This window comes from Leptonychotes weddellii, chromosome 6 (genome assembly GCF_054177405.1).
Source record: "Leptonychotes weddellii isolate Sample4059 chromosome 6, ASM5417740v2, whole genome shotgun sequence".
NCBI lineage: Eukaryota > Metazoa > Chordata > Mammalia > Carnivora > Phocidae > Leptonychotes > Leptonychotes weddellii.
The window spans coordinates 89,036,776-89,055,387 of record NC_138374.1 but is presented as its reverse complement, the minus strand read 5'-3'; the positions used below and the strand labels follow the sequence as shown (position 1 = coordinate 89,055,387).

The 18,612-nt window shown below is 39.8% G+C and overlaps 1 protein-coding gene and 1 pseudogene across 4 annotated transcripts in view; one reads left to right on the top strand and one right to left on the bottom strand.

Moving 5' to 3' along the window:
* Positions 1–3,264: 3,264 nt before the first annotated feature.
* Positions 3,265–5,177, top strand: LOC102738783 (T-complex protein 1 subunit delta pseudogene; annotated as a pseudogene).
* A 4,797-nt stretch (positions 5,178–9,974) lies between these two features.
* Positions 9,975–18,612, bottom strand: part of FMO2 (flavin containing dimethylaniline monoxygenase 2) — a 28,305-nt gene continuing 19,667 nt past the window's right edge. For all 4 annotated transcript variants that reach the window (XM_006736388.3, XM_031031291.2, XM_031031290.2 and 1 more), the window contains 5 exons: positions 17,441–17,583; positions 16,903–17,102; positions 14,443–14,798; positions 11,873–11,945; positions 9,975–10,721 (listed from right to left, as the gene is read on the bottom strand). In XM_006736388.3, coding sequence (XP_006736451.1) covers positions 10,370–10,721; positions 11,873–11,945; positions 14,443–14,798; positions 16,903–17,102; positions 17,441–17,583 — 1,124 coding nt within the window. In that variant the 3' untranslated portion in view covers positions 9,975–10,369. The remainder of the gene's footprint in view (positions 10,722–11,872; positions 11,946–14,442; positions 14,799–16,902; positions 17,103–17,440; positions 17,584–18,612) is intronic.

Here is an 18,612-nt window from a genome sequence, read left to right as displayed (position 1 = left end):
CGTTTTGATTTGTATTTCCCTGATGCTGAGTGATGTCGACCATTTTTTCATGTGTCTGTTGGCCACTTGTATGTCTTCTTTGGAGAAATGTCTGTTCATGTCTTCTGCCCATTTTTTGATTGGATTATTTGTTCTTTGGGTGTTAAGTTTGATATGTTTATTATAGATTTTGGATACTAGCCCTTTATCTGACATGTCATTTGCAAATATCTTCTCCCATTCTGTCGGTTGTCTTTTGGTTTTGTCAACTGTTTCCTTTGCTGTGCAAAAGCTTTTTATCTTGATGAAGTCCCAATAGTTCATTTTTGTCTTTGTTTCCCTTGCCTTTGGAGATGTGTCTAGCAAGAAGTTGCTGCAGCTGAGGTCATCGAGGTTGCTGCCTGTGTTCTCTTCTAGGATTTTGAGGGATTTCTGTCTCATATTTAGGTCTTTCACCCATTTTGAGTCTATTTTTGAGTATGGTGTAAAGAAATGGTCCAGTTTCATTCTTTTGCGTGAGACTGTCCAATTTTCCCAACACCATCTGTTGAAGAGACTGTCTTTTTTCTATTGGATATTCTTTCCTGCTTTGTCGAAGATTAGTTGACCATATAGTTGAGGGTCCATTTCTGGGCTCTCTATTCTGTTCCATTGATCTATGTGTCTGTTTTTGTGCCAGTACTGTCTTGATGAGTACAGATTTGTAATAGAGCTTGAAGTCCCAGGTTGTGATGCCATCAGCTTTGGTTTTCCTTTTCAACATTCCTTTGTCTATTTGGGATCTTTTCGGGTTCCATACAAATATTAGGATTATTCCAGCTCTGTGAAAAAAGTTGATGGTATTTTGATAGGGATTGCATTAAATATGTAGATTGCTCTAGGTAGCATAGACATTTTAACAATATTTATTCTTGGGACGCCTGGTGGCTCAGTCAGTTAAGCGGCTGCCTTCGGCTCAGGTCATGATCCCGGGGTCCTGGGATCGAGTCCCACATCAGGCTCCTTGCTCAGCAGGGAGCCTGCTTCTCCCTCTGCCTCTGCCTCTCTCCCCTGCTTGTGCTCTGTCTCTCTCTCTCTCTGACAAATAAATAAAATCTTTAAAAAAAAACCCAACACAATATTTATTCTTCCAATCCTTGAGCGTGGAATGTTTTTCCATTTCTTTGTGTCTTCTTCAATTTCTTTCATGAATGTTCTATAGTTTTATGAATACAGATCCTTTGCCTCTTTGATTAGGTTTATTCCTGGTATCTTACGTTTTTTGGTGCAATTGTAAATGGGATCGCCTCCTTAATTTCTCTTTCTTCTGTCTCATTGTTGGTATAGAAATGCAATTGATTTCTGTGCATTGATTTAATATCCTGCCACTTTACTGAATTCCTGTATGAGTTCTAGCAATTTTAGGGTGGAGTCTTTTGGGTTATCATGTCTTTTGTGAAGAGTGAGAGTTTGACTTCTTCTTTCCCAATTTGGATGCATTTTATTTCTTTTTGTTGTCTGATTGCTAAGGCTAGGACTTCTAGTACTATGTTGAATAGCAGTGGTGATAGTGGACATCCCTGCCGTGTTCTTGACCTTAGGAGAAAAGCTTTCAGTTTTTCCCTGTTGAGGATGATATTCACTGTGCACTTTTTGTAGATGGCTTTTATGATATTGAGGTATGTTCCCTCTATCCCTAACACTGTGAAGAGTTTTAATCAAGAAAGGATGCTTTCCTTTGTCAAATATTTTTTCTGCACCTATTGAGAGGATCATATGGTTCTTGTCCTTTCTTTTATTAATGTATTGTATCATGGTGATTGATTGTGGATATTGAACCATCCTTGCAGCCCAGAAATAAATCCCACTTGGTTGTGGTGAATAATCCTTTTAATGTACTGTTGGATCCTATTGGCTAGTATCTTGGTGAGAATTTTGGCATCCATGTTCATCAGAGATATTGATCTGTAATTCTTTTTGGTGGAGTCTTTGGTTGTCAGATCAAAGTAATGCTGGCTTCATAGAATGAGTTTGAAAGTTTTCTTTCCATTTCTATTTTTTTGAAACAGCTTCAGAAGAATAGGTATTAATTCTTCTTTAAATGTTTAGTAGAATTCCCCTGGGAAGCCATCCAGCCCTGGACTTTTGTTTTTTGGGAGATGTTTGATTACTGCTTCAATTTCTTTGCTGGTTATGGGTCTGTTCAGGTTTTCTATTTCTTCCTGTTTCAGTTTTGGTAGTTTTTTTTTGTCTCTAGGAAAGCATCCTTTTCTTCCAGATTGCCTAATTTGTTGGCATGTAGTTGCTCATAATATGTTCTTATAATTGTTTGTATTTCTTTAGTGTTGGTTGTGATCTCTCCTCTTTCATTCATGATTTTATTTATTTGGGTCCTTTCTCTTTTCTGGTCAGGGGTTTATCAATCTTATTAATTCTTTCAGAGAACCAGCTCCTAATTTCATTGATCTGTTCTACTGTTCATTTGGTTTCTATGTCTCTGATTTCTGCTCTAATCTTTATTTATTCTCTTCTCCTGCTGAGTTTAGGCTTTATTTGCTGTTCTTTCTCCAGCTCCTTTAGGTGTAGAGTTAGGTTGTGTATTTGAGACCTTTCTTGTTTCTTGAGAAAGGCTTGTAGTGCTATATCCTTCTCTCTTAGGACTGCCTTTGCTACATCCCAAAGATTTTGAACAATTGTGTTTTCATTTTCATGTTTCCATAATTTAAAAAAAATTCCTTTTTAATTTCCTGGTTGACCTGTTCATTCTTTAGTAAGATGCTCTTTAGCCTTCATGCATTTGAGTTCCTTCCAAATTTCCTCTTGTGATTGAGTTCAAGTTTCAAACATTATGGTCTGAAAATATGCAGGAAATGATCCCAATCTTTTGGTACCAGTTGAGACCTGATTTGTGACTCAGTATGTGATCTATTCTGGAGAACGTTCCATGTGCACTTGAGGAGAATTTGTTTTCTGTTGCTTTAGGATGGAATGCTCTGAATATATCTGTGAAGTCCATCTGGTCCAGTGTACCATTCAAAGCCCTTGTTTCCTTGTTGATCTTCTGCTTAGATGATCTGTCCATTACAGGGAGGGGGGTGTTAAAGTCCCCTACTGTTATTGTATTATCATCAATGTGTTTCCTTAATTTTGTTATTAATTGTTTTACATAATTGGCTACTCCCACGTTAGGGGCATAAATATTTACAATTGTTAGATTGTCTTTTTGGATAGACCCTTTAAGTAGGATATAGTGTCCTTCCTCATCTCTTATTACAGTCTTTGGTTTAAAATCTAGTTTTCTCTGCAAGCTTCGTGAAGGCCGTGGGAGTGTTCTGCTGCTCCGCGGCTGGCTGGAATCTGGGTCCATCCGTCCTCCCCAAGCCCACGCAGACCCAGCCAAGTTTGCCATGCCTGAGAACGTGGCACCTCAGAGTGGGGGTGCCTGCTGGGACTGCCAGCGGTGGCAGCAAAAGTGCCTATCAGGGCCGTGACAAGCTGGCCCAGATCCGCTTCAGCAGCATCTCTATGGCCAAAGCTGTTGCTGATGCTATTAGAACAAGCCTTGGACCAAAAGGAATGGATAAAATGATTCAAGATGGAAAAGGTGGTGTGACCATTACAAATGATGGGGCCACCATTCTGAAACAAATGCAGGTGTTACATACAGCAGCCAGAATGCTGGTGGAGCTGTCTAAGGCACAAGATATAGAAGCAGGAGATGGCACCACATCAGTAGTCATCATTGCTGGCTCTCTCTTAGATTCCCGTACCAAGCTTCTTCAGAAAGGGATTCATCCAACCATCATTTCTGAGTCATTCCAGAAGGCTTTGGAAAAGGGTATAGAAATCTTGACTGACATGTCTCGACCTGTGCAACTGAGTGACAGAGAATCTTTATTAAATAGTGCCATCACTTCACTGAACTCAAAGGTTGTCTCTCAGTATTCAAGTCTGCTTTCTCCAATGAGTGTAAATGGAGTGATGAAAGTGATTGACCCAGCCACGGCTACTAGTGTAGATCTTAGAGACATTAAAATCGTTAAGAAACTTGGTGGGACAATTGATGACTGTGAGCTGGTTGAAAGGCTGGTACTTACTCAAAAGGTGGCAAATTCTGGCATAACCAGAGTTGAAAAGGCTAAGATTGGGCTTACCCAGTTTTGCTTATCTGCTCCCAAAACAGATATGGATAATCAAATAGTAGTTTCTGACTATGTCCAGATGGACCGAGTGCTGTGGGAGGAGAGAGCCTATATTCTCAATTTAGTGAAGCAAATTAAAAAAACAGGATGTAATGTCCTTCTCATACAGAAGTCTATTCTGAGAGATGCTCTTAGTGATCTTGCATTACATTTCCTAAACAAAATGAAGATTATGGTGGTTAAGGATATTGAAAGAGAAGACATCGAATTCATTTGTAAGACAATTGGAACCAAGCCAGTTGCTCATATTGACCAATTCACTGCTGACGTGCTGGGATCAGCTGAGTTAGCTGAGGAAGTCAATTTAAATGGTTCTGGCAAACTGCTCAAGATTACAGGCTGTACAAGCCCTGGAAAAACAGTTACAGTTGTTGTTTGTGGATCTAACAAACTGGTGATTGAAGAAGCTGAACACTCCATTTATGATGCCCTATGTGTTATTTGCTGTTTAGTGAAGAAGAGAGCTCTTATTGCAGGAGGTGGTGCTCCAGAGATAGAATTGGCCCTATGGTTAACTGAATATTCATGAACATTGAGTGGCATGGAATCCTACTGCGTTCGTGCTTTTGCAGATGCTATGGAAGTCATTCCATCTACACTAGCTGAAAATGCAGGCCTGAATCCCATAACAGAACTAAGAAACTGGCATGCCCAAGGAGAAAAAACTACTGGCATTAATGTCCGAAAGGGTGGTATTTCCAACATTTTGGAGGAACTGGTTGTCCAGCCTTTGTTGGTTTCAGTCAGTGCACTGACTCTAGCAACTGAAACTGTCCGGAGCATTCTGAAAATTGATGATGTGGTAAACACTCGGTAATTGGATAAACGCTGGCCAGCTGGCACCACTGTGGCCACTAATAATGCATCTGAAGTGGAAGATCACCTTGGTGTTCCTTGCTGTTTGGAAGATTGTTTCCTTTGTGAATTCCTGGGCCTGGTCTTCAGTTGGTACTTGCTTGAAATTGTATTGACAAAACTTAATTAAAATATTAAATGTTTGGTTTAAAAAAAATAAAATCTAATTTTCTGGTATAAGGATTGCTACCCCAGCTTTCTTTTGATGTCCATTATCATGATAAATCTGGAGGTGTCTTTGGGTCCAAAATTTGGAAGGAACTCAAATACCTGAAGGGATAAGGGTTACTTATTAAGGGATAAGGGATCCTTCCAAATTTCCTCTAGTGATTGAGTTCAAGTTTCAAACATTATGGTCTGAAAATATGCGGGAAATGATCCCAATCTTTTGGTACCAGTTGAGACCTGATTAAAATTAAAATTTTATCTTGGATATAAGACAGATACTGAAAAACAAATAATAAATGACTCCCCCCCTCCCCCCCGACTCATTATCTGGTACACTGTCAGATAGCATAGACTACAGAGGCCGTGGTGACAGGAAAACCCAGCTGGACCCACTTACAGACCACATAACTTGGGAAGGTCATTTAACTACTCTGAGTCTCCATCTCCTGATTCATAAAATGAGTTTGAAGATTAAAGAAATAAAACTGATTTCATTATAGCACCTACAACATAATAAATGATGAGTAAGTGATGGCTTTTTATTATTTTATCCAAGTTACTTAGGTTGTTAGAAGTAGTTCAACACCAAGAGAAATTGACATCAATTACTTTCCACTGCCCAGCAGCACAAAGTACAGCAATGTCTAAGAATAAAACTGTTTTTAATAGTTGCAATTAAAATCCCTCTCCCAGAATATGTGACATATATAGGTGGACAATTAGGTGTAAAAATACAAGTTTTAGATACCCATCCACAAGGGTGAAGCAACCGGTCTTTACCGTGGTATGTTCGACCTGTTATTGGAAGAAACATCAGGGACATGACTTGCTATGTGGCCCTAACAATGCCCAGTTTTCTTATCTGAGAGCATTCTGTTTATCCCCTCCATCCTTAAAATAACCTAAGGACTTGGAGTAACCCTTTGGTTCCAAAGTATAAATCCTATTATTGCATGACCCTGAAGAGTGATAAAGTGTCTTAAGCTCTCTATTTTCCAGAAGTTGGATTTGGTGGCTCCTAGGCATAAAATTGCCATTTTTACCATTAGTGCCAGCAAAAAGGCAAGAGTGTAAACATTATTGCAGAATTAAAACAAAATAGTTTGGTAATAAAGAGGTGGAGGAGAGGTCTTTTGGCTGGAGGGACTGAGGAAAGCTTGAGAATACCCTCTCACCTAGTGTTGCAGGAATCTCAACTATTGGGGTCTGGGAGGCCATAGTGGGTAGCATGAAGCAAGCCTAAGTGCAGCACTTTTTAGAATGGTGAGGCAGTGGTTAGGTGGTGGGCAGGTATGGGGGCAAAATGGCGGGAGGTAGGGCTGGAAAGGTAGGTTACAGCTAGTGTAGAGAATCTTGAATGACAAAGGAGGTGATGAGGAGCTGCTGAAGGTTTCTGAGAAAAGGAGTCAGAAAGGAAGACCTTACAGCACCTCTTTGTTGGTGCCCTCACAAACACCTTCAGGTCTTGGCTTCTAGGGAACTGGAAGCTTTGGATTAAGGGGAAGAGTAGCTGTGGAAGCGACAATGACTAGGTAGGCAAATTAATTTAAAGCTTGTAATTCAATTAGTTAAAAAATACAAAAAATGACATTATGAGCCTGAGGGTGTGCTTCATGGATCTCTAAGCACAGGTTGTGTAATTGACTAAGGGCTTTAGCTGTTGTGTGTGAGACACATTGTTGCACTTGTGCCCAGGCCCCCTTCCCAGGAGTTGCTGCCAGCCATACACGTGGGAGAGTCAGTATTCTTTGATGGCTTGAGGACTCCCCAGTGGCTCTGCTGCATCTTCCTTGGACTGCACAGCACTCAGGGATGTTTCTACCCCAACCTTCTTTTGTCTCTCCTTCATTCAGAGGCAGACTCTCTGATGACTACTTCCTGCACTTTCCCTATTTTCCCCCTCATACAGGCATTTTCCTTAATAAAGCCTTGCATGTTCAATCTCATTTTGGCTTCTGACCTGGATTACAAGAATCTAATCCCAGGAGACTTTTTTTTTTTTTTAAGCTTCATTGGTCCATAATCTGGTCATAAGGCAGACCAGACAAGAAAGTGAGTTATGTTCTGTGTAAACACATTCCGCCTCCAGAAAATGGCCAACAGCTCTGCATTGGGGGTTGTACTGGTGTAGCAGCATCTTCCAGGATGAAGGAAGCAGCCAGTTATAAGGAAGGATCTTCCTTTGCCATCCTTACTGTAATATGAACATTGGATTCTTTGTGGGTTAAGCTTTTGAAATCTTTATTATTAGAAATTTTGTTACATGTCGCAGTCCAAGAGTTTTATTTTTAAAATATCTTAACTTTTCTGCAATGAGCAAATGGGACATATTTGGCTTTTGGTAAGAAAAACTGAGTAGCTATCACAGAGAGAAGGGTAGTTAAAATGAAAGGTTAGTAAAGGGAACATCACAGGGAGAGATTTGGGAGGAGGGTGATAACAAGTTAACATTCTTTACAGGAGAAGAACATTGTAAATTGCAACTAGAAGCACCAAGGCTGAACCGAAGGGAGAATTTGGCCCTGAGGAGTGGAAAAAGTCATGGACTGATCTCTGAAAGCAGCTTTTTTGGTGATACCTCAAACCAATGGTTTTTAAATTTAATGTGCACAGGAATCTTCTAGGGAGCTTGTCAAGACTGGAAATTCCAGGGGAGACTCTCATTCAGCAGATCTGAATTATTACTGCATTTGTATTTAAAAATCTGCACTTCTATAAACTCCCTGAGATATTCTGATGCAGGTAGTCTGTGGGTCGTAGTTTGGAACAAACTATCCTAGTTGGTTTGTCTGGGATAGTTTCCTGTTTCCTGGTGTATAGAGGCAGAAGAATAAACTTGGATGAGTCTTTCTTAGTCATCTCAGACTCTGGAAATGAACTGTTTATGTTTTTTAAAAGATAGAATATTTGGAAAGCTTTCAAGAGTTTAAGCTCTTTCTAAAAATTTCAAGGTTATACATTTAATAATAATTTTGTCCTAATGGAGCTATTTTTCCCCACTGATTCGGTATCAACCCGACACTGGTTTCCCAATCTAGTCCACTGTAGGAGTAGGATAAGACCATAGTTACTTCCCTGGGTAGTGGTAATGATGAATGAAGCAAGTCCATTTCAATGGACTTTAAAGAAATAAAGCTTCCACTGACAGAGATTGCCATTACATTGCTCTGGGCACTTTAGAGACAAATCCAGGCCAAAGGAAAGAACAATGCCTGCACAGACTTTGGAAGAGTAAGAGGAGAAATTTGCCTAAATCTTTAATCTCTGACCTTTTCCCTCTTCAAAAGTCCTTGGGCTGGGTTTAGGGCATAGCTTATCTTCCAAAGCACAGTTCATGGAAAGAATGGCTGTAGTGGGTTGATAAACCAGATGTTTATTCTGTTGCTCAATGTCTATTGACACTGAATTGCTTGTATCTTTTTTAGATTTCAGTTCCAAGAAAATGTGTCTAACAAACTGGTATGCTTCCTTTTATCAAATGACAGAGATTACATATTGTTTCACTTTTTGCCTTGTTTACCTATAAGGTTAGAGCTAAATACAAGGCTCAATCATTATAATGCTTTTCATCTACTTGGGACACACACTTCGTCCTCAATGCTTGTTTTTTCAAAATGTCAATGATCATCTTAAATGTTCTTGTATAGGTATGTTTCTTTTTTTTTTTTTTAAAGATTTTATTTATTTATTTGAGAGAGAGAATGAGAGACAGCACAAGAGGGAAGAGGGTCAGAGGGAGAAGCAGACTCCCCACTCAGCAGGGAGCCCGATGGCGGGACTCGATCCTGGGACTCCAGGATCATGACCTGAGCCGAAGGCAGTCGCTTAACCAACTGAGCCACCCAGGCGCCCTAGGTATGTTTCATTGTAAATTCCATCAAATGCTTTTTAGATCTGACTGGACTATAAACCAAAATATTATGAATAAAATTAATTGATCATATTTGCAAGAAGTGTGCTGTTATCTGTGTTAAGTTCCTCCAAAAGCAACATATATGTGATTATAAATAAAATAAACTGTTAGTAAGTACTTTATCTGCAATAGCTGTTTTGTAAATAAGTATATTCTGGGGAAAGGTTATGATCCACAGTTCCAGAATCAAGCAAAACTGGGTTCCAATCCTGGCTGCCCGGCAAGACCAGCTGTATGGTCTTGAACATGTTACCCAACTGCTCTGAGTCTCAGTTTCATCATCTGTAAAATGGGTAGAATAGCCTCATCCATCTCACAGAATTATTGTGAGATTTAAATAAAGTTAATACATACAGTGTGCACTGAGCACAATGTCTGGTCTATGGGAAGTACTGAATGTGTATATAGCTGTTACTGCAGGTTTATTTTTATTTTTATAGCGGTGTTTCTGTCAAAACATAAGAAATGTGCCTATTGGCTTTGCTTTCACCATGAGGCCCAAGGAGTCTGTCTGATCATCACCATCGCTTTCGAGTCTAGCCTCTCATATTTTCCTCCAGGATTTTTGAGTGATTCCCTGATAAGGATATGGAGCATGACCTAACACCTGAGAACTTTGTTACCAAAAGAGTCCGGGTAGGAAGACTATCAAGAACATCATGCAAGAGTTTAAATATTTACCCACCATTGAAATTTTCCAATGTTTTAAACCATGGGGCTTGCTTTTCATTCTGCGTATTTCTATTTTTTCCACACAACCCTCTTATATGGGGCCTGGCAACACTATTTAGCCAGTGCTATTTAATTGTCCTTTTGGAGAGTCTGATGAACTTGAGGGAAGGGTGGTGTGGCAAAGAAATTTCATGACACCATTTTAGTGTTTTATTTTATTTTATTTTTTATTTATTTATATTTTTAAAAGATTTTATTTATTTATTTATTTGAGAGAGAGAGAGAGAGAGAAACAGCATGAGAGGGGAGAGGGTCAGAGGGAGAAGCAGGGTCCCCGCCGAGCCGGGAGCCCGATGTGGGACTCGATCCCAGGACGCTGGGACCATGACCTGAGTCGAAGGCAGTCGCTTAACCAACTGAGCCACCCAGGCGCCCCATTTTAGTGTTTTAACATGGACCTAAATCTGCTAATTCTCTACAACCGCCTCTCTCTGTTCCTCTCGACTCTGAAATATAGAATCTAGATTTCATATTTTTTCTTTGTCTTTTTTTTTTAAGAGGAACTGACTGACACTAAAATCAAAAGCTTTATGCTGACCAATTAGAACCACTGAAGCTGAAAAAAAAGGGCTACAACAATAGCAAGAAGCCCCACGATTTTCAACAGAAAGGAAACCGGGAAATCAGATGAAGCTTTTAGTGCCCGTGTCTTTAAAGGCTTCAGTATCCATTGTTTCTGGGTGAGGATGGCCCTCTTGGCTCCCTTCCACTGCCCGGGCCCAGTGAGGCGATACTGGTAGGAGTTGCAGGGTCCAAAATAGAGCTTCACAGCCAGTTTGGGGTCTTTCAGCAAGAGAGATAGGACGTCTGGCTTCGCACCTATCTCTAAGGCGAGCCCATCCAAGTAGTCGATGTAATTGGTCTGAAGTATCTGGCTCTGGTTCTTTCCAAACCTTAATGAAGAAAGTGAAAAAGGGCAGATTTGCAAAATAGGGATGAGTGAGTGAGTAAATGAGGTTTCAGTGAATCTCTGGTGGAAGGTATGAGCTTATCCCATCAGAAGGCCCAGATCTCAGATTGAGAGTAGGCTGTAAAATAAATAGCCATGAATTCATGGAAGTTTTAGGAATGTGACAAGGTTTATAACCATGATTATTATTTGATATTTAGTAAGCGGCTTCAATTCTCTAGGCAAATACAGATTAGTCAGGATTGCTGCAAAGATTCATGAGCTAACACAGATGAAAGCCTAGCTCAGTGTCTTGCACAGAGGAGATGCTTACTATTTGCTTGTTAAATTATTAAAGTAGTTGGCACTCTGGCTGGCATATAATAGGTACTCAATAAATGTTAGATTAATTAGAATTTGACCATGAGACAACCCCTACATGTGATGTCAGGCCCCCAAGTCTACTCTCCAAGGTGCTTGATCACTTTTGAACCCCATTTTACCGTATCACAAAGCATACATCTACTTTCACTTCACACCAATTCCTTCTAATTTCCTTTGATAGGACATCCCCCAACTAACTTTTCAGAGACACCTGGCCACTGTCACTACTGCTGCTCCCAACCCATTTCCTCTCTCACCACAGAAAGTGGGCAGCCTGAGAAGATGTGGAATCTAACACGGACATCATGCAAAACTGAAATAAAATTAAGTCCAGGAAAAATGTCCTGATTTGGTAAAATTTCTATCTTTATGTAGTTGGTTCTTTTTTGTTTTAAAGATTTTATTTATTTACTTGAGAGAGAAAGTGAGAGAGAGCAGAAGCAAGGGGAGAGGTACAGGAAGAAGCAGAAGCAGGCTCCCGGCTGAGCAGGGCGCCCGACGGGGATCATGACCTGAACTGAAGGCAGGTGCTTAACCGACTGAGCCACCCAGGCTCATGTAGTTGGTTCTTAAACTAGTATGTATAAGAATCACCTAGGGAGAACATAAAAATACAAATTTCCAGTTTCATCCTGGGGTTCCAATTCAGTTGGTCTGGGTTGTGACCCAGGAATTTTTTTTAAGAAACAGGTAGGTGGTTCTTGTGGGTAGTTAGGTCACTATACCCTGAGAAACATTGCTTTATGTAAAGAATTAAAAAAAAATTCTTACAGATCTATTCTTTTTTCATTCCTCTTGATAATGTCTGCCATCATAGTCCTCTCTGAGGGCAAGGTACACAAGCCTAGAAATAAAAGGCTGGTTTGAGTAGTGGGTTTGATTCAATATCATTGCTTTATCTAGTAGTTGGTTCCTACCATTAAACTTGGCCATTTACCCATGTTATGCCAATCAGGGCTGCTGTTTTGTTGAACTCCAGAGTGGGACAAGTTCTATGTGATGCTGCCCTTAAGGTTACAGTGTGAACTCTGAAGTGGAGGGTGTAAGAGAAGAGACTGGAGTAGGAAGGTGAGCCTGAAGAGCTGGAAATCATGTCAGGTGGCTTGAGCTCTATTTTGAAGGTGATGGGAAGCCATGGGAGGGTTTTCTGCAGGTGGTGACAAGATCAGATTTGCCTTTTGGAAAGATTCTTCTAGTTGGCGAATTTCGGGACATGGGCTCTAGGAAAGAGTCTAAAGGTACCAAGACCAGTTGAGAGGCTGTTGAAGTAAACCTTGTGGGAGTAAAGTTGATCAGTGGGGACAGAGAAGGTAGATTGATGCAGGATTTATCACTGTGTGCTTGTGATTCCATCCTTGTCTATGGGTATTCTCAGACATGGTGAAATGTTCAGTTTCTCCTGGATACAGCTAGTCATCAGATATACCAGAGTCAATGAGTCCAAAACAGAGCCCATCACAGAAGCTCTCCTGGTCAGACTTGCATCTTCTTCCATGTCCTCTCTTTATTCCTGGCCCTACTGTCTACCCAGTTCCCATGGCCAGAGATCTGCAAGTCATCTGTGATTCCTCTCTCTCTCTGATTTTCTACATTCAGCTGATCATTATGTCCTGTGGATTTTATCCCTAACTATTTCTCACATTTCTATTGTCTTCTCCACTTTGTCTCTCTGCCTGGCTCAGCTACATCACGTTTCAGCCGGGACTTGCTGTGGCCTTCTCACTGGTCTCAGAGACCCCATTCTTTTCTGCTTTCAAATCTATCTTTCACACTAATGCTGAAATAATCTATTGAAAATGTAAATTTGTAATGTCTATTCCTTTCTTATAAACTTTCATTGGGTCCTCCGCCTGAAGAGCTTTCTTTCTTTCTTTCTTTTTTTTTTGATGATTTTATTTATTTATTTGACAGAGAGAGACACAGCAAGAGAGGGAACACAAGCAGGGGCAGCAGGAGAGGAAGAAGCAGGCCTCCCGCCAAGCAGGGAGCCTGATGCGGGGCTCAAACCCAGGACTCTGGGATCATGACCTGAGCCGAAGGCAGACACCCAACGACTGAACCACCCAGGCACCCCTGAAGAGCTTTCTAAAATGGAGATTCTAGGTCCTCAGGTCAGACTTAATCAGGGTCCCTAAGGATCCAGATGATTTTTTTTTTAAAGATTTTATTTATTTATTTGAGAGAGAGAGAATGAGAGACAGAGAGCATGAGAGGGAGGAGGGTCAGAGGGAGAAGCAGACTCCCTGCCGAGCAGGGAGCCTGATGCAGGACTCGGTCCTGGGACTCCAGGATCATGACCTGAGCCGAAGGCAGTCGCTTAACCAACTGAGCCACCCAGGTGCCCAAGATCCAGATGATTTTTATGTGTGGCCAGATTTGGAAAGAACTGATCTACATTTTGTATTGTAAGCCTTTTAGTATGCCTTACAAGGCTCCTGTGGCCTGGCCTTTCTACTGAAAGATTATTCTTTAATAATCTCTCACCCCTCTCTGCTTCACATGTCATGTTCTGGGAATGTCAGATAGCTTGTAATTCTCCATATCCATCATGCCTCTGTGTTTGGCTCAAGTGATTATCTCTTCTGCACCCGAGAAACTTGGTCATCTAGCAAGTTTTCCTTGGCCGCATGCCCTCCTTTATCCCAACATGCTGCAAAGCACCCCTTTTCTTCTTCCCATGCACTCCATGCATCCCTCTACCAAAGCATTTATCTTAGTATGTGGAAATGATCTGTTTAAATTGCTCTCTATCCCACCAGGTTCCAGAACAAAGCTAGGTATTCAATGAGTTCTGGTTGAGCTGAATTGAACCCTGGCGTCAGGGAGATAATAGCCTCCTGAGGAATGCAAAGTGCTATACAGGTACTTAGACAGAAACCTTTCAATAACTTTATAACTTTCTAAGGATCCGTGAGGTTGAGCTTCTTAACATATTAAGAGTTAATTTGAAGTTAATGCAGAGGCCCTGGGTCTCTAGATTTGCACATATTCAGAGGAAATTATAAACATCATATAGGTAAAACCAGGAGTCAGAGATCTTTCTCTTCTCAACTATTCTTTCATGATTCCAGGTAAAGATATGTATTTAGCTTTATGAAAATTGAAATTCTCTGAACTTTCTAATATTTCAAAGGGTTGATTACAGCTCTTTATTATTATTATTATCTTATCTCTGTATTTGTTATTTTTCAAATTCTCCACTAACTTTTTAGGATGTTAATCTTGCGAGAGCTGTCTAAGGTGGACCAACTTCTTCCTGGCAGCCTCCTTATCTAAACTTGTTATTGAGCAAACTCCATCAGGTATAAAACCCTCAGCCCCTCACTTTCCCACTCACATACCTTTGAAAACCCTGGTTGCCCAACGAGCTTGAAGTTCGGCAGTTGGGAAAATGGAACCTAGGGGCTGGATGAGACCAATGCACGCCAGAGTTGACTTCTCCAGGTGAGGAGGGAACATGTATTTATACAGTGAGACCATCTTAACCTCTACTTTAACAAGTGAATCTTCAAGGAATGGAAAAGAGAAAGTATATCCCGTTGCAAAGACAATAACATCAATATTCTCCTCCACTGTTCCATCTTCAAAGATGGCAGAAGTTTCTGTGAGCTCTTTCACTCTTGGTTTCACCTTGATGGCTCCATAGAGTATATGACTTGGAAGATCATCATTTATTACAGGTTCTTTCATAAGATATCTAAAACACCAAAAAGAAAACACTTAGAAGGAATATTTAATCATGTTGAGTGAGTCTTGAAACTCTCTTGATATTTTATGGGGTTGGCTTTTCGAATAAAGAGGTTTCTAAAATATCCATAAAACTTTCTAACTTAACTAGTTGGCCTACCCCAAACCTTACTATCTGACTTCATTCTCATGTCACAAATCTCCCCCTCAACAAAGAAGAGAAAACATGTAGGTGATGTGGGAAAAAGACATTTCAAAAAAGGAGGTTAAACAAATACCAGTGCCTATGGTCAATCCATGAATATTCCAGTCATTGATAGCCCATCGATGTTTCCACTATTGTTTTAATTATCTTGTTGCTCCAATTAATCTCTATCTGATCATAAGTAAGAAAGGAAAATTTTGTTAAATCCCCAATAGTTTTGAAAGTTTTATTAAGGGATCAGCATAAAAACTAATGTATAAAATTAAGTTTGGGGATATTTGTTGATCCCAAATATCCATGGAGTCTCTGTATGTGATGGCATGGGTGATAGAGCAAAGTCTGGTTGTATTTATGGAATTCCCCTTTTTGTAGGTTTGAGAACCTTTTTTTTTTTAAAAAAATAATACATGCCACATGTATCAGATCTCAGAACTGAGTAGTCACATGGCATTTTGTTGAAAGATTCCAAAGTTCTTCTGTTTTTGTATTTTTTTAACGGGAAGGAGTCTGTTATCAACTAAAGAAAAATAAACATTCATACTGTTTGCTTGTGTTTATAAGATCAGTGATATATAACAGTGAGCTCAGTAGAGATTTATTTTTTGGCAAAGAGATAGTGAGTATGTTCTCAAAAGCTGCTCATGGGAAGAATCCTTATGGTGTACAGAATTAACAAAGCATGAGTTATCACATGGAGAATTTGGGACACATTTCCCAACACACCCCTCTGAAAGGAAGGCTGCAATCTCTTAAAGCAGCCTTTTCCAATGTTGGACAGCTTTGGGTATTAGGAAATTCTTCCCATGATCCTAGTTCTGCTTTCTAGAGCAGCTCATAATATTTTTTCTTTTTTAAATTTATTTTTTTATTCATGTATAATTAATATACAGTGTTATATGAGTTTCAGATGTACAATATAATGATTCAAGAATTCTATACATTTCTCAGTGCTCATCTAAGATAAGTGTACTCTTAATTCCTTTTGTCTATTTCATCCATCCCCTCCGACTCATCTCTCTGGCAACTCTTCTCTGTATTCAAAATCTGGTTTTTTGTTTCTTTTGTGTCTTAAGTTCCACACCTGAGTCAAATCATATGGTATTTGTCTTCTTCTGACTGACTTATTTCACCTAGCATTATACCCTCTAGGTCCATCAGTGTTGTTGCAAATGGCAGGATTTCATTCTTTTTATGACTGAGTAATCCAATTAAAAATGGGCAGAAGAGCTGAATAGGTGTTTTTCCAAAGAAGACTTACAGATAGCCAATAGGCACATGAAAATAAACTTAACATCACTAATCATCAGGGAAAGACAAATTAAAACCACAATGAGATATCATTTTACACCTGTCAGAATGGCTAAGATCAAAAACACAAGAAATAACAATTGTTGGTAAGAATGTGGAGAAAAAGGAACCCTAATGCACTGTTGGTGGGAATGCAAATTGGTGCAGCCACTGTGGGAAACAGTGTGCAGGTTCCTCAAAAAATTAAAAATAGAATTTATATGACCCAGTAGTTCTACTACTGGGTATTTACCCAAAGAAAATGAAAACACTAATTTGAAAAGATATATGCACCCACATGTTCATTGCAGCATTATTTACAATAGCCAAAATATGGAAGCAACCTAATTGTCCATTGATAAATGAGTGGATACAAAAGATGTGGTGTATATACACAATGGAATTTTACTCAGCCATAAAAAAGTTCATAATATTTTACTTCATCTTCTTAAGCATTTACTTTTTAAAAGGTATACAGAACAAATTTGGAATTCAAATTCCAGGATGTCTATGATATTCATACTGTTAGGTTGTAGTTTGAAATACCGCATTAACAATTTGACTATAGAGGAGCCTCTGACAATCTTGCTTACCATACCATAAAAAAGCAAAATAACTCTACTTGTTTTGAGGCTCAAGGCCATAATTTTCATGGTTGAACCACTGATTCATCTGCTGTTCCATCATCCATTTTCGAATTGTTTGTGGCAGGACATTTCGGAGCATGGACCTAAACCGGGTGTGGAACACAATGTCCCAGGGATAGCCATCTTCAGAGATACGGCCCATGACCCAGGAACCATGTCTGGTGCTGATAAATACCTGGTAAGCAAAGAGGAATGCTGTTTAAATCAGGGCATTGTCCCTTTTGGGAGGAATCTACTGTGTAGATGATATATCACATGTATGGCTTGGAGAAGTAAAAGACTTGCTCTGGATTACATGCTGATCAGTGCAGGGCTGGGAGGTAAACCTTGGCTTCCTGATTTCCAGATTTTTTATGATACCTCACTGTAGTAACCAACCAATCAACCAACCAACCAAACAACCAACCAACCAATTAATGAGTAATGGAGCCTTGGTTATGTGGCTGGGATTTTCCAATATGCCCTTCCTCCTTTCTCTCCTCCATGGTACAAGAGAAGCAGAGAGCATCATACCTGAGCAGCCTTCTTACTCAGCTCAGTGGCAATATCTGAGGCCGAGTTTCCTAGTCCAATCACCAGGATATGTTTCCCTTCAAGTCCCTCTGGGTGCTTGTATTGGCGGCTATGGAAATACTGGCCTTTGAACCTCTCAATACCTTCAGGGGGAAGAAGAGAGAAGTCCATGAATTATGTCAATTTCAATAAAAGTGCACTGTCAGATTTTCTTTTCTGGAGTCAATTATTTGTTTTGCCTCCTCACCTCTTAGGGTAGTTACAATGGCAAGGCCAATTGGCAAACTCAAAGCATAAACTATATGAGCAATGTTAGCTTATGCATATGGAACAGGACCAAAAGAGTTGATTTCAGAGGTTGCAGCTTACATATTTATTAGAGATTAAACAAATGGTTTTGATGAATAGAGCAGTCAGATGCTGGATTCCAACTACCCATTATCTTATTTTGGACTGTACAGTAATACTTTAATATCATATAGCACATGTATTCTTTTAAATGTTTTTGAACATATTATGAAGTGTTATTATTGTACTTGTACAGTTGTACTAATATAATTCTAATTATATTAGAATAATATTTATCATTCTCATTTTGTAGAAGCAAATAAAAACTAAAATAAACTGAAAACCAGGCACATAGATATTGAAGGATGGCTTCCACATTGCAGTATAAGTCAGTAACTTACTGGATAAGCCATTTTTAAAAAAAATTTTTTATTGTTATGTTAATCACCATACATTACATCATTAGTTTTAGATGTAGTGTTTCATGATTCATTGCTTATGCATAACACCCAGTGCCCCATGCAGAACGTGCCCTCTTTAATACCCATCACCAGGCTAACCCATCCTCCAGCCCCCCTCCCCTCTAGAACCCTCAGTTTGTTTTTCAGAGTCCATCATCTCCCATGGTTCATCTCCCCCTCTGATTTCCCCCCCTTCATTCTTCCTCTCCTGCTATCTTCTTTTTTTTTTTCTTAACATATATTGCATTATTTGTTTCAGAGGTACAGATCTGTGATTCAATAGTCTTGCACAATTCACAGCGCTTACCAGAGCATATACCCCCCCAGTGTCTATCACCCAGTCACCCCGTCCCTCCCACCTCATCCCCCACTCCAGCAACCCTCAGTTTGTTTCCTGAGATTAAGAATTCCTATCAGTGAGGT